Source organism: Anneissia japonica, unplaced genomic scaffold (genome assembly GCF_011630105.1).
Source record: "Anneissia japonica isolate Jap-2015-1 unplaced genomic scaffold, ASM1163010v1 scaffold519_len276752_cov174, whole genome shotgun sequence".
NCBI classification, from domain to species: Eukaryota; Metazoa; Echinodermata; class Crinoidea; order Comatulida; family Comatulidae; genus Anneissia; species Anneissia japonica.
This window is the reverse complement of record NW_022712751.1, coordinates 188954-205537: the sequence shown is the minus strand read 5'-3', so window position 1 is coordinate 205537 and position 16584 is coordinate 188954. Positions and strand designations below refer to the sequence as shown.

Here is a 16584-nt window from a genome sequence, read left to right as displayed (position 1 = left end):
TTATTCCGCCCTCCACCGATTATCTTTAAAAACAAGTGCGCTAAAACAAGGAATCAAAACGTCTTGCCTTATGTTCCATAAATATGTGTTCAAATCTTTTTGTATTTTTTCATTGTAGTTTTCACCTAGCTATCTGCATACCAATTCCACGAGCCATGCTTGGCCCTTTGGCGCCATCGCTGAGCTTATTGGTGAGTTTTTTTTGTTTTTAACAATATTATTGACGCTGATTCTTGATATTTTTTAATATTTAATCAAATCAAGCAAGTAAAGTAATTGTATCGGGTTGCAATCATGGGAAAATTTTATTCGGTTACTGTGTGTGCCATGTTCCCATGTAAACCTGGACAAAGATTTAAAATAGTAAAGAAATGCCTTGTTTAAATAATATTCTTTATCAAAAGTTTGTAAACAGGCAAACATGACCAAAAGGTGAACAAATTACAAGAAACTATTTCAGTAAGTTACAGAAACAATAAAAAACAAGCAATGTGTGACAGGTTTATACATTGTAATTTTAAAGTAATTTAGTTAAGAATAAGTATGTGACCATATACAGGGCTCGATTTAGTACTAGCCCGGCGTACAATGTCTAGTAAAAACTGCTCCGGGCTAGCCTATTTACTCCTCATGTTGCCCGGTTGTCTAGTGGAAAATTAGCAAGAAATATATTTTCTTAAAAAAAGATTTATTGCCACTGGGGGTGAGTGACATGACATTTAATTGTCGCTAATAAATATTTTGAAACAAATTTTTTTCTTGTCTGTGGGCTAGTTAAATATTCTGTGGGCTAGTAAAATCTCTAGTAAACTAGCCCAGTGGGCTAGTTACCAAAAAAAGTTAGGGCAAGCCCTGCATATATCGGATTTGGGAAAAAAGAGTAATAGTGTTTAATAATGAATAGTGCAGAGATCAAAGACTATAAACTGTATTGTTAGGCAAATCAATGTTGCCTAGGGTGATTAAAATTACCAGGAGCTGTTAGCAGGGGCCCCGCAAGCTACAGCCATATAATTGGCGCTGGTTCGAACAGCCTATGGTTCTGGTGGTAGAATGAGTCTTGGATGAGGACTATAAACCTTAGGCCCAGTGTATACATTGGCTTGTGTGCACTATAAAGAACCCAGTACATTATTCGAGACGAGTAGGTTGATACCCCGGTGTACTGGAACAGACAACCCCTGTGGTGGACGATGATAGTTGCTGATACCGGGTTACCGGGCAGCACATACGCGAAGGGACCCTTAGGGGTGAAGACAGTTACAGATCGAGTTCCTAGTCCACATATCAAGCGCCCTGAGCATCTTATGTTAGATGCATATAGCACTACATAAACTATAAAAAAAAACTAAATCCTTTCCGAGCCACTGGACTCATACGGCTGGAGCTTATCCCCAATTTCTCATATAAAACTACATTATTATTATTATTATAAGAGGAGATTAATCAGTGGATATTATTAATATTATAAGATTAATCAGTGGCCAAAACAATAGTATGGACAAAAACAAGACCTACATTCCGAAAACTTCAAGTAAATATTAAAAATATTGGTCGTAAAAACTATTTTTTTATTTTTATTGGAAGTCTCATGTTTATTGTTCAATGGCTGATCGTTTCTTATTTAAGAAACGATCGGTATTGTGTGTAATTTTTTGTTTACACCACAGAGATATAAAAATAGAACCTCCTTGTTTACATGCACTCCCAAGTTTTTTCAGAGCAATGTAGACCTATATCCACCATTTTTGTGTTGTTTAAAATGACACAAACCAAGAACAAACAATTTAACAACTTGTATTGAGATTTTTTTATAATATTAAATTATTGCACTTTTTATATTATTTTGTTATTTCTGCATCCTAAAATATTTATCAAAATATTCAATTCAATAAAATACAATTAATTCATTTTACTTTGTCATGAATGAAAATAAACTGCTTTAAATAGGCATCATATTACCAAGTTGCCTAGTAACAATGAGTCTGAGAAACGTTCTCGCAAGTAAGTTGTTCTCACGATATTAGACACACACTGCATACTAATCACTACTGGTGCTTCTGCTAAATGGTGGAGAATTATTATAACCAGCAGGCTTGTTCGGTACGAATACCCCTATGGTACTTCATGCGATGGAAGTGATAATTGAGTTGTCTTCCTATGATCTTAGCAAAGCTTTCTTTTATGAATTATATTCTGCATCTGCACGACGAATGGACATGTTTTGTCCTTATCCAGTGTAAACAAATTAACCATGGGGACGTTTAGTTTAGGCCTACTTCTACTGTTATTTTCTCAATGAATTGGCCGTTTACATTAAATAAATCCTTGGTGGAGTGTGGTAGGCGCTATTTCGTGTTTTAATTATGTTTCTGATGTAATACAAAATCATTAACATGGTGCCGGTTGGCAGCCTGTCACAATCGTCATCAGCTATTGCAGTGCCGGTTGGGCCTACGTGGCACCGATTGTTCATTACAGTAGATGGAAATTCCTTTTGTAAATAATTCTCAAGAGAATTTAACGCTGTGTAAATATCAATTACAAAATGCATTTTTTTTTGTGGTCAAAGTGGCTTTGGTCCGACGAGTGTATGAGTGTGTTTGTTTTGATGCTAATTCAGTTGTGAATTGGACTACAGGTAGCCTAGCTCTTGGTTCTCATGTGGTGACTCATTGCAACCATTGTAAATTTTACAAAATGGCCAACTTGAAAGACGACAGTTTCATTGTAAAATAGAGGACATTATTTTGACACTGGGTAGTCAAGTACTGTATTTGCTGTGAATGCTTGCAGCAATTTATGAAAAAAACCCTCTTTAAATGAAATGATAAGATGACAATAGTAAATCTTTGGACAAAAACAATAGAGCATTATAACATTAACAATCAAATACAGTAGTACTGAATATCATTTTCAAACTTCACAAGTAGTGTTAAATGCTTTAAGTCCATTTTATAATAACAAAATTAACAGCCATTCAAAACATTCAATATTAATAACAAGAAAAAATTTGGACCCTATCAATTTTAGAACATAAGACTTGATATTTTCTTTTAATGTACATTTTACAATATGTTTATATAGTGAGAAAGTGTACAGGAGAGGACAATATATTTGACATTTTTACATTCAGGGAAGAACCTGGAATCACTTAAAAATAGCCACTTTCCCATTTAGACACTGTCTTATTTCTTACTATTATATAACAGATACCATGTACACATAAATAGAATCTAATATTAAAATATTAATAATTAATTTATCAAGTAATTTAGATAATGAATTATTAAATAAGTGATTAAAAAACGAAATTATTTTTATACATTAGAAATTGACGTAGGCCTATTTTTGATGCGTACATACAGAACAATGCGTAAAAATACAGAACAAAATTACTCGCGTTACACACGCTAATTTTTCATACGGACGGAAAAGAACGTTCATCATCATAGCAGAACAAACAACAGAACCACATACACATACAGCGATGCACTAGACATGATTATGTTCATATGATGATATTGTACATTTATACGTACAGTACTTTCAGGTAAGACATTTGTTTTAGTTTTGTTTTCTAAACATTAATTATTCTTTATTTCATATAAAAGAGATTTTGGAAATCACTTAAGATCCGATTCGATTTCGAATTATGAAAAGTGTAGGCTGTGGCACCGAGACCTGATGATTAGTGCCCAAAATTGTTTACAAAAACGTAATGCAATAATAGCATATTGACTACTATTGTATATTTTTGGATGTTTTAGCCGCCCCAAATATCTCTTTCCTATTCCTTCCTTTATTCTTTCACAATTTTTTCGTTTTATTCATATTTTTCATAATTTTTTACACTCGCATATGTAGTCACTTGTTTAGGCCTAGCCTAGGCTAGTCCTCGGCTATGCCTATAACTTTATTATTTTAATATACAATTTTAATAGATAAGATTAATTTAACATGGACATAGTAATTCATACTTAAAACAATACACTAAATTTAAATGAAAATATATTAACGTTAACGAATAAATAATAAATAAAAACGTGTACATAGTATCACAATAATAAGATTAATATTTTCAATCTTATAATCAATTTTATATAGCCGGAGTTAGTATTGACCTAGGCTACTATGGCTAACGACAGGTACAGTACGCTTTCTCCAGTATAAAGGCTTTTTCCATGAATGGAATGACCTGTACGAAACACGAACTCCTGTAGACCAAACCCAGTACCGTTACGATTTTAATCGTGTGGGAAATATTCTCAAAACATTGCCCTCATTTTTTTTATATTCTATCAGCAGTGTAAATGGTAAATGCTATATTTAAAATTATTTTTAGCCCATTTTTTATTCATATTTGGAAGTTGTTTTGTGAGTTGTCAAAAAATTATGTCCTCTCCTATTCATCTCTCTGGCATCCTTATACCAAAGAAAATGAACAGCTGTATATATGTTGCACTAATTTTAAGCCTGTTTTATCAAAAGTATTGTCTTTTTTTGTTACCCTTAAAAATATATATGGATACATAAAAGCTTCTCAAAATATTTTGTCAATATAGAGCATTTGAGTATGCTGGTCATAATCGAGGTAAATATTTTAAAATTTCACTGTAAAATGTTGTTATTTTTAAATTTTTTCACAAATTCTAGTGATGCTCATTTAAAAAAATAAGAAATCCTTAACAGTACTAACTTCTTTTATATTTTTATTTAAATGTTTTATTAGCCCTTTTTTATGTAAAGGAGAGGACATCAGATTAATGACATCAGAAAATTAAAAAAATTAAACTTCTTTAATTTTTTATTTATGTTTAGCAGTGGTTTATTTTGTACTACAGGAAACATATATAAAGAAAATGTTTTACTTACTAGGACCAGGGATGTAGCCAGTGAAAATTAAGGGTGGGTATTAAAATTTTAAGGGTGGGTGCTGAATCTTGTGAGTATTTTTCCGCGTAGCGCCAACCGCATGAACAGTTATTAAATGGGGGGGGGGGGGAAGGGGTGGTAAGGGGTGGTAATGATAATTATGACTTACTTTGTTTGGTTTAAATAAAGAGGTAAGTATAGTGTGAGATGAGTGCAAATATTAAATTTTACTAAAATCACTGTTCTTTTATTGACTGAAAGTAAGTTGTAAGTTTTCTTTAATTTCTGTGTGTTAAGTTTATTTGTTATATTTTCATCTCATATTTTTCATATGCAAATTTGATCCCTGAATAAGAAGGGTGATATATTATGCACCTGTCAAACCTAGGCCTAGCTTTTTTCAAGAAATCATCGCACCACACGCACTGGCTGCCGCTAGCCTAGTCTCAGAAAACAACTAGGCCTAGCCTCCTAGAGTATTCTTACAACAAACACATTCGAATCGAAGGTGCAGGATAAAAAGACATAAATAGAACGATCGATTTATTGTTGTATGTGTTATATTGCAAGAATTGTAAGTACATTAATGTAAAAAAAAATCGTTATTTGTTCAATTTCAAAACAAACTTTCGATTAACAAATCACAAACATTCAGCCTCTATCAACACACGCATGATGCTCCGATGATCCGATCGAGATTGGACTCCATTCACCAGACGTTTTCTTGCGAAGCACGTAGTTTTCGATTGTGAATTATTTATTTATGCAGTATTGAATAAAGAAGTTAATAATAAAAAAAATAAATACAGTGTTTTAAAAAGTGTTGTTGTTTATTTATTATAAAGAAACAATACTGATAATAATGTTCATATCTTTGGTTGGTCAATTATGAAGTTAATAAAGTGTTTACAGTATTGTATGTATTTCTGCGTCTGCGTGTTCTGGAGGTCTGACGCACTACATGGGAAAACCCAGAGAGTTAAAAATAGTCGTAGCGTGGGAAATAGTTGTTAATCATCGTGTGGGAAACAATGAGACAATGCGTTTTGTGTATAAACTGTCTCTTATACACATCTAGATGTGTATAAGAGACAGTGTTTATATAGTGAGAAAGGGTATTTATGTGTGCCTTAGTCCAACTTAATGCGACGATTTTTCTTACTGGCCCAAGCCTCTACAGCTTTCTTAAATGGGTATTCTTTTAGTGTTGGGCCTTCAATTACGATTCTCATGATCGCATCTAATGTTTCTTCCTTCATTCTATTTCTTTTGTTTAACCATAGCACCGCTAACACAGCGAATTGACACTTTGCGCTTGCTGCTGCCAGGGTAGTCACGTGATCTGTATGCGGTATAAAATCAAAACATTGGATGCGGGAATAGCGAAATTGTACAGTAATCATGAACAGATGCTCTCTGGTTAAGTAATATATTTGAGAATATATATATGAAAACTAATTCAAAAATGTGCCTGTAGTATATAACTGGCATATAACACTTTGTCGCTGTACATTGATAAAATATTTGCTGTAAGCTGTGATTTTATGCTTTATTCTTAGCCTTCCGACCAGTGATTGCCACGGGTCGGGTAGCGCACAGCGTACGGGAATCATTCACAATCCCCATAGGCTAGGCCTACTTCTCTTTAAAAAATGTCCCAAGTTTTATCATCGCTATATTTTACTCCCTTTGATGTATATTGGCTTAACCTCTCCCACATAAATGTTGGAACATTTGTCAGTGATTTGGTAAAAGAAATTTCACTTCTAAAAATACAGACACTGCAATTCTGATGTCGTTTACAACAGACATTCAGCGATTTACACTCGCTTCGGGCCATCTTTACAGTGTATTAACTAGAGCGTTCAAAACAATAACAACCTCAATACCGCATACAGATCACGTGACTGATAGGACGGTGTCAATTTCCAGCTGATCACACAGTTTACTGTTCAGTCAAGTAGAACGTGAGCGTCCAATCAGCGCTAAAGTCTGGCAGTTCCACTTGGTTGGTTTTCCGATGTTGTTTTATTTGCTAGGCTGCTTGCATGAGGTTTGAGGCTAGAAATATGTGATGATATCTCGCGAAAAAAGTAAGAATTCGGGATGGGCGGATATGTACGTTTGACGCTGGGCGGAAGGCATTAAATTTTGCTTTAGGCTGGGCGGTAGACTTTTAGGCAGGGCGGCCCCGCCCGGCTCCGCCCGGCACAATTACATCCCTGTAGGACAAGAGGTACCACTTAAGAAAATGCTGTAAAGGAGAGGACACATTTTTTTTTTACGCCAAATGCATGGCACTGCTTACCACTGTACCAATTGAGTACACCAAATTATAAGTTCATAATTTTTATTGCTTTTAATTAGATGATATACAGCAATCTTTTAAGCCATTCTGCTTGCTCTGGGTAACTCCTTGAATTATATTTTAATGATGTTAAAAATGTCATGTAAAGGAGAGGACATTTTAAGAGTTTTTTTGACAATATTTTAATTTTTTTATAATTTTTTTGCCAAAATAATTTACTGAATAATTTTTTTTTGTATCTTAGGTGCACTAAAGTAGTTTTAAAAAAGCCAATTGTTGGTAGATTTTATATGGGTTTAGTATTTAAATTTAGGAAGTTAAAATGTGTTATTTTAGAGTGAAACACTGAAATGTAAAAAAAAATGAACATTGTAGTCTAAAAAAAAAAATTAAAGAACCAGTACAACTATTTTTATACTGGGTTAAGAAGGGCTATGGGTGTGTTATATTTAGGAATAGAAAGAAATCCTGAGGCTTTTTTAATAAACAGGCAGCAGGGTCAAATAGTGTGATTTTGAAAAATGTTCCCTGATTGTGAAACAGCCCCTTTGAATGTCAAGGCTCATCCTGAGACAGTGGCAGGATGTTAACTTCCTTTCCATTGAACATCAAGCTGTGATTTATATCTCAATACTAATGGTTACTTAATGATAGATAGATAGATAGATAGATAGTCCAGTTAAATTTGCTAATATTTGATTTACATTTGGTGGATTAATGATTTTCCACAAAAAAATCGCTGTCGGGCCACAAGAATAAATTGCTGTAGTAAAGCTACAACCCACAGCAACTATTTGCTGATGGAGCAGTGCCCGGCTTTTAGGGAAAAACAAAGTTATCAAAGTATGTCATCCAAGCTTGTGAGAAGTGTTGGTGGTCAACATTTTAAGGGTGGGTGGTGGGTCTTTTCCTGCTCTTTCCTTTTGTGTTTATTGTTGTAATCTGTTTAATTGTCTTTGTTGTTTGTGTGACTGTATTATTGTTTTTCCTTGGGTATTCCTGAATAATGACTGATTTTATGCCTACAGTACCATTGTTTTCCTGAATTATTGAGGCTTGGCTTGCGCTTCATAACCGCAAGGGAAAGGCGCAATATAAATACCCAATACCAGTACCAGTGGGTGATACTCAAAAATTGGAAAACTAAATATTAAGAGTGAATTTTAGTGATATGTCCCTTACCCTTATTCTACCATTAATTTATGGTGTGTTCGTTAAATTGTTTTTTGAACTCAATTTTAACTGTAGATAATGCGTATGATCCTGATGTAAATGCATCTTCCATGTATATTGACTATGAGGAGATAAATGGAAAGCCCTGTTTAACTTTTACTGACGATGGTAGTGGATTGGATGTTCCAAAAATGCACAAGATGTTAAGGTAAGAAATGTTTGTTTAAAAAAATCGCAGCTAAACTAACATGTTTTTGAGATGAAATGCTAGGCTTGCATTATGCCAAATTGTTCCCATGAAATATGGATAATGTCACAAGTAAATATTTTTTAGAAATCAAATAAAATTTTCAGAGCTAAAACTTATTCAAGATTATTATTTTGCTTCAATCATGTTATGTTATACATTAATAAAAAGTAGGTAGTTACCAGTTTTATTTTACATTATATTTATTTAATCATATTTTTATCATTTAATTCTTTTGAGGTGGGACAACCATTAGGATATCATTGCTAAGGCCAATAAGAAACTTTTTCTTTTAAGGAGTTGAAACATTTAGTTTCAACAGTCATGAGTTGAACTTGTTTGCATTAACCAAAAGTCTCAATAACTCTATTGAATCTGTTCAACGCAGAGCTTGTCGCACTATTTTGGGTACGGACTTCTTACGATGAAGCGGTAATTAGTTGTAGTCTCCCATGTCTTTCTGTTAGGAGAGTAGAACATTGTATTAAGTTTGCCAAAAGTTTGTCCTTGACTGATCTTCTGCTGGCGACACGCTTTAAATGTCATGACAGAGTGCTGCGGAATTGTAATAACATATCTCAGTTACCAATTAAAACATTTAGATACGCCAACAGTCCCATACCATATTTTATCCATCTGCATCTGCTCAATGCATAAACCCCAGTGATGGCTATCATAGTATTTTGTATTTTTCTCACTTATGCTATTTTATTTGTGCTTCTAAAATTACACGCAATTTGGCCATTGGCCACGAGTTGTAATTGTTTTTTACCTGATGGTTGGTTTTGAATATAAAGGTATATATCGTGTTTAATTAATCATTAAAATGTTTATTGTATTAGAGTTGTCATAATAAAATTTTAATTATTGTTTAGTTTACGTAAAATTTTATTTCTCTACTTTTCTATTTAGCTTTGGATTCTCAGACAAGGAGGAGATAAATGGAAAAAGACCGATAGGTGTCTATGGAAACGGATTCAAATCAGGATCGATGCGACTTGGCAAAGATGCTGTGGTCTTCAGTAAAATAGAAGACAGCATGGTCATCGGCTTCTTGTCTCAAACCTACTTGAAAGAAATTAAGGCTGAAGACATTAAAGTTCCAATCGTTCAATTTAATAATATCCTTTTTATATACTTATTGTAATGAATTCATTAAAGACTGAAGGCTTATCTCCAGTGGATTCTTGGTAGTGAACACTGACAACCAATTCCCTGCTCTCTCCGAAGAGTGTACTGCGTTCTTTAACATGCATATGGATGGGCCATAAATGACTAAAAGGTCTCATCCAAAAGACGGTGCGCTATCATAACTTGAATTTCAGCCCTCCAACTGGAACACGAGGATAGGCAGTGATGGGAATTGAACCGGGGTCCTAGAGATCTCCACAGTTCAGCACATACACAGTGGCTACCACTAGATTGGCCGACTGAGCTAAGCTGCTGTCTCTACTAGTCTAAACATATCATCCACAAGACATTGTGCTAATTGTTGTGTGCATCTTACAAGATAAGCCAGCTTAGTATTTGTTTCACAGATACAGTTTCAGAGAGATTTTAAATGTGATATTGGAAATATGTATCAGAGAGCATACAGCATTTTGTAATTACTATTTGTGATGTTTCCGATTAATGTCTTGTTTTGATTAATACAGCGCTGCATAGCTGAGTCGGCTAAGCTGGTGGTAGTCACTGAGTGTGCCCTGAACCATGGAGATCCTTCGGTACACGGTTCAAGTTCATCCACTGCTCTTCTTGTCTTTCAACTAAATTTGCAAGTATAAAAAAGCGCACCATCTTTCAGTTGAGATGTTTAACCCTTTCCAGTCTGCCCCATTACCATTGCCTGAGGCTGTACCAAAGCTGAGAAATTACATCATCTACACTATGCTATCTCAAAATCAGGGGTGCGCACTCCCCCCCCCCCCTTCTTCGCGTTCTTTTGTCTTTGTTTCTTATGGCTTCAAAAGCGCCTTGAGACGGTTTTCTGTGGAAGGCCCTATATAAATATATGACTGTTGACCATTTTATTTGGTCTGCATACAGGAGGCCCTCTACAGAAATACTCCTACATCACTCTCAAACAATCCTAAAGAGGGCAGCCTAGCTATAGAAAAATTATCATGAAATCTATACATACGTACGACGCCTGTCGCTGTAAAGCTTGGTCAAAGAGGGCGTCATCGCGACGCCATACGACTGGAAAGGGTTAAGCCTGTTGGCAATATGCCTCATGTGCATGTTATAAAAAAACGCAGTACATTGAATAAATCCAATCCAATAAATATCTACAATGTAGTTCAAGAAAGAACAGTATTTTCCTGGACAGATGAAAGAACAATAGCTTGAGCAGGATGTGTTCTATCTGCCGTAAAACCTTGAATAGAAGCCCTGGACTGATTTTTTTTTTTTTAAACTTTAAATGGGCTTCTTTTGGAGTCTGCTTTTGCAAAATAAAGAAAATTGCTTTAATTTGAGATGAGCTTCTCAAGATTAAACCCATTAGGCTTCTATTCGAGGTAAAAAAAACTCAATTACTGATATCATCATTGTATTCCTTAGCAAGTAGATACAGATATCGAAGGAACATGAGCTGTCGTTTACACACTTGAAGAAGTATTCAATCTTTAAAAGTGATTCGGCTTTAAAAGAGCAGTTTGACAAAATATTGTCTCCAACGGGCACGAGAATAGTTATATATAATCTCTCCCAAGAGAAATCGTTTAATGGACAACATCAAGTGTTTGTATTTAATTATAATTTATCTTTATACAGGTCACGCTCCAATTAGAGACCACATTTGGGATATGGTTGTCCATGTTCTTCAATAGCTTTGGTCTCTAATTAGCATAATAGACATTGTTAATATGGGAACCTCTGAAAAGTGGTCTTTAATTAGAGGGAGACCTGTTTTTGATTTGTTCTAATATTCCAAACCAACCAAAGTTGGGAACCCCTCTTCAAATGGTTATCAGTGGATGTAGTTTATATTTGATTAATTTTTTGATATTGATCACGGCCAGCTGACTTTTCTCCGCAGCCTGCCTTTAATATTTTTGCAAGGTTTTCCTAGTTTTGTAAAAATGCACAATGTGATTTTAATAATTCGTCGACATCGTCAATGATATCAAAAATAAAGGTTATAAATGCACATTGTTTTGCCTGGAGGTGGGTTCTAGGGGCGTTTTTTCTAAAGATAATAAAACGAGACTAAATAATATTTTAAAATTAAGTAGTAAGCAATGTAACAAGTGTAAAAAGCAAATTAGCGAACTGTCATTGACCAGCAGTTATGTTATCTGGAACGCCAGACACTCGTCTGAGCGGGAGAATTTTATTTAATTTTATTTGTAATTGATTTCTTGTTTTTTTGTTTTTTTTGGTCTCTGTTCTGCCTCCACCCTGCATGTGCCTAATTAAGCCATGACCTGGGTTTTTTTTGTGACATTCTATTATTATGTTTTCCTTAATAAAGAATGATTTTATATTCCATTGTAAGACTTCTAATAATGTCTTGGGGTTGGACAGTTATGCTTATTAAATTTTCGTCAATCACTTTGGATTATGTTCTGACATGAAGTTGTACATGTAAATAATAACAGAGAGCTTTTGGCCAAGAGGGTAATGTTCTAGTTCAAATCTGGATATTATAGGGTTTGTTTGCAGTCTGATAGCTGGATCTTCAAATATTTCCCGTATGTGAGTTAGGCGGTGTAAAGGACAAATTTGGACTGGCACCACAATATATGTAATATTTGGAGATTGATTATCTTGCAGAACAGACAGGTACGAGTTTGATTTCAAAAAAGATCATACTGACATACTGATTGCTGGTGGTGCTCGCCCGAGAGAGAAGAGTGAGGGCTCGCTGAAAGTCTTCAGGCAACAACATTCTGAAGAAACGCCTAAATGTGACTATTCATTAAAGGTATTTACAATTATTATAAAACAAATAATGAATGTCTTTTATTTGTGTAATGGAAAGAATGTTTCCATTCACTGAAAGATTTATTGTTCCATTTCACTTATGAAAATGTTCTTCCCATTGCACTCATAATAATTCATTATTTGTATAACCTGTCATTACATAAGGGACCTATTTTTACAATGAACTAACTTCTTGTTTACTTTGTCACGTACGTTATAGTTCAGTTAGACCAAAATAATATAGCAAAATAATCCAAGTAAAAAAGCCAAGAAGAAATATATATACTATACTATATACATCAAAAAGACCTAAATAAATTCAAATCAAATCAAATTTGCCTTTATAATACTATAATAATAGTATTCAATGATAATCGTTAGTTAAATATATTTGCCACAGTTCAATATCTTTTTTCCTCTTTTTATGACGTATCACTAGGCGTACTGCTCTGTGCTGTACCTTAGTCCAAAAATTAAAATCTACTTGCGAAAGAAGAAGGTGAGAACCGTATTAATTGCAAAGAGTCTTCAGGAAACCGAAAAGGATGTGTACAGGCCTATGGGAGGCAATAGCAAGGTAAACGTAAACACTTTGATGTAATTTCATGACAGTAAAATCTGTGGAATATTTTTAAGCTAACACATCACAAAGCACCGAAGTTCATTAATATTTACACTAGGGAGTTTGTGATTGTACTACGCGCGTAGGACGTAGAACGTAATGTCACTAAAAGTCACCTGGGCATGCGAGAACAGTAAGTTTTCCGTGTGCAGAGAATGTAAGATGCCAGGTAGGACGGTCATGCATAAGTGATTCTGCTCTAGCATCACCTCATCACACAAATTTAAAGTTTCCTACTGACAGACGATACAAAGGCAAACCAAAATTAGAGATTTATTTATTAGATAAAAGTAGCTTTAAAGGAACAACCAGAAATTTAAAGCTAATTCAAATTGGTTGGATTTAAAATGTCGAAAAAAATTGTGCCATATAAATAATATTGGTACAGTATCTGTTGTCCTTTTAAAAGCAATTCAAAAGAAACTGTAGATAATTTTCTGTTTGAAACAAGAAACTGAAAGTAAAACCAGTCAGAGATTTACAAATTACAGAAGGACCTGGCCAACAAAGTTGTTAAATTTTTAGTAGTTAAGTTATTTTTTCATGTATCTTTTGTTTGTTTTTTATTTTTCGTTGGATACAACATCAATTTGATATGTGCCACTCTAACAAAAAGTATTTCAAATAAAGAAACTAAACTACACTGTTTTATTTCTTTTTTATAAAGGTTACAATAACATTTGGATTCAACCCCAAGAAATATCCATATGGTGTGTGCTTCTATCACTTTAATCGATTGATCAAGTCTTACCAGCGGTTGGGGTACCAAATGAAAGTGAGTACATCTTTAGGTTGGATAATGTCAGAAAGATTTGGAACTGTAGCTAGATTCTAAAGCCTGTATACTTCAAACGAACTTTAGTCAAACTTCAAACTAGAACTTCATTTAGTCCTAGTTTAAACTTAATTTATATTAATAAACCATTCTAACCAAGTTCTAACTACGACTAAATCAAGTCCTTTAGTTGTAGTTCAGCTAAAGACGGCTGGCAAGCAATGACTATCAAACTAACCAATGGAAACTTCCAATTTTAATAGAAGAAATTTTAGAGATCCGTTAACATGAATTAATATCAAGCTGCCATCCTATCGTTCAAAAACGTATTCCTCATAATTCATAATAGACCATCATTCTCTTAACTAAATTTTTTTATATTAGCTATATTAGTCATTAACTTATAAAGACAGAGAATTTAATCAATCACTGAAACTTTGCTTCTTTGGAGAACTATTATTGTTGAGTCTGAGCAAGGGCGGCACAATCTTTGTTGTTGTTATGGTGAGAAGCTATGTGACCGCAACATGAGGGAATCCGTGCAAATCACTATCTCATATGGCTAGCAAAACATGTTAATTTTGCCATTTGGAAGCTGAAATTGATGTCGCTTTCGGTGAACACACCAACGATACATCAGACCTAATTATATTATCATTTTGATTCTTTTCACTCTATCACAAGTTACAAAAAGCATGTTTTTAGTGCGGTAAATCTACAGTATTGATTAAATTTTTTGTGAAATGTACATGTAAACATACAATGAAATAGTTTGTTTTAAGAATATGAAATGACGTATATTTTGAAGTTTTAGCTCAAACTACGACTAAAGTTGGTTTTAAGAATACCGGGGTGAGCTCTCTCCACACTATCAAATTTTATTTGATAAAAAACGTGTTGTATGCCCATATATAGTCATGACATGCCCATATATAGTCATGACATGCCCATATATAGTCATGACATGCCCATATATAGTCTTGACATGCCTGTGTGATGTCATCATGACCATATTTAGGCATATCACTTGTTTTTGTAAAATGAAATTTGATAGTCTAGTCAAGCCTTTAAGTCTGGTTTCCATAAAATCACTACACGCTATCGCCGACTCCTATCCTGATGCTGATTGGTCAGTTGAATCAGGGAGTGTTCCTGATTGCGTTGGGGACAGCTATGCAGCGCAAGGATTGCAGTGAAAACACTGTAGCGACTGTGTAGTGATTTTATGAAAACCGAGCTTTACATTTCTATCCCGGTTCATATAATAATAATAATAATAATAATAATTTTGGCTTATATAGTGCATTATGCTAAAGCCTCAATGCGCTTAACAGTAAAAATAAAATTCGGACATGAATCCTCTGAATAAAAACAGATTTAATCTCTAAAGGTCTGTTCATACTACCAAATTTTGTGGGTGTATCACACTTATTTGTCGTATAAAATTTGATAGTGTAAACAGAGCTTTATCCTCATAAAAAGATAAATTTTTATAAGATTAAGATTGTTGCATCGTATAATTTGTATGTCTTATTTTTTGCTGTTGGGTGAAAGGTGAAAATAAGAAATTATTAAGCTTTTGCATAATATATGTCTTGGTAAACTCAGATTTCATATCAAATTAATTTCACTTAATATTTTTACAGGCTGACCATCGTGGGTCGCAGGTCGTTGGTGTGATCGATTGTAATTTTCTTAAGCCAACACACAATAAACAAGATTTTTTTGGTGATGCGGCTTACAGGTACAGTTTTGCTGTAATAACTGTCTTCTTTATAGCACCTTATTTTACCTTTGGTTATTTATGTCATCTTTATACAAGCGACTAATAAGCCCCTTTCAGGCAGAGCTGCAGTACAGCAATATTGTGGTAAGCACGCCGGCGTGGGTTTCATTCTGAAAGGGTCAGTACGCCAATATGCCGGCTTACTTTAGACCACCTCAGAACACGGCGGTTTCATACGCACTATATTGGGACAATAAGTGTTTTCAACGCGCCTTTCATATATTTACGCACCACAAGCCTCGAACGAACACACTCATGTCGCGATTGGGATCGTGCGAGCCTAGCGGAACTGCTTTTTTTGGTACATAGTAGAATTGTGCTAAAAATAATATATGAGTATAATATCCCCCCATCCATGTTCTGTTTGTCTAATTATTATATCAGCTACTAAACAAAATTTTTGCAATGCATGAATTTGTATAAAAATCATGAATTTTAACGAGAAAAGTAAGGCCGGTCTACAGTAAAAATGTAAACAAACAACGCCTTAACTCCGTAAATGTTAATATCGCTAAACATGGTCGTAATTATCGTCGTTGTACAAAATTGTGCAATTTTTCTGGATGTTATCGTTGGTCGCCAATGAACAATCAGTGTCTGTTCTTGTATTCTGTGAAATATTGGCCTGACAACTTTTTCCGATTTTTAAAAAATTTCGATTGAAACAGCAAATATTTTGGCTTTACTAGGCGTTTTTGACAACTCCACGGGCTCATACGCGCAATTTTACGCGTTGGTTATACATGCTCTAGGCCTAGATTGAGGCCTAGATTTTATTGGGGTTTTGGATAGGCTTTGCTGCATTAATGTTGTTAAATGTTAAAATTATAATTGTATAATATATATATTATTTTTATTCAGCTAATATATA

At 34.2% G+C, this 16584-nt stretch overlaps 1 protein-coding gene across 1 annotated transcript in view; it reads left to right on the top strand.

Annotated features, from left to right (window-relative positions):
• Window positions 1-16584, top strand: part of LOC117108185 (MORC family CW-type zinc finger protein 3-like) — a gene marked incomplete in the record, with an annotated part of 34724 nt that overhangs the window by 4854 nt on the left and 13286 nt on the right. The window contains 8 exon segments of the mRNA XM_033250148.1: window positions 119-191; window positions 8432-8564; window positions 9516-9724; window positions 11177-11345; window positions 12381-12531; window positions 12970-13107; window positions 13820-13927; window positions 15574-15671. Coding sequence (XP_033106039.1) covers window positions 119-191; window positions 8432-8564; window positions 9516-9724; window positions 11177-11345; window positions 12381-12531; window positions 12970-13107; window positions 13820-13927; window positions 15574-15671 — 1079 coding nt within the window.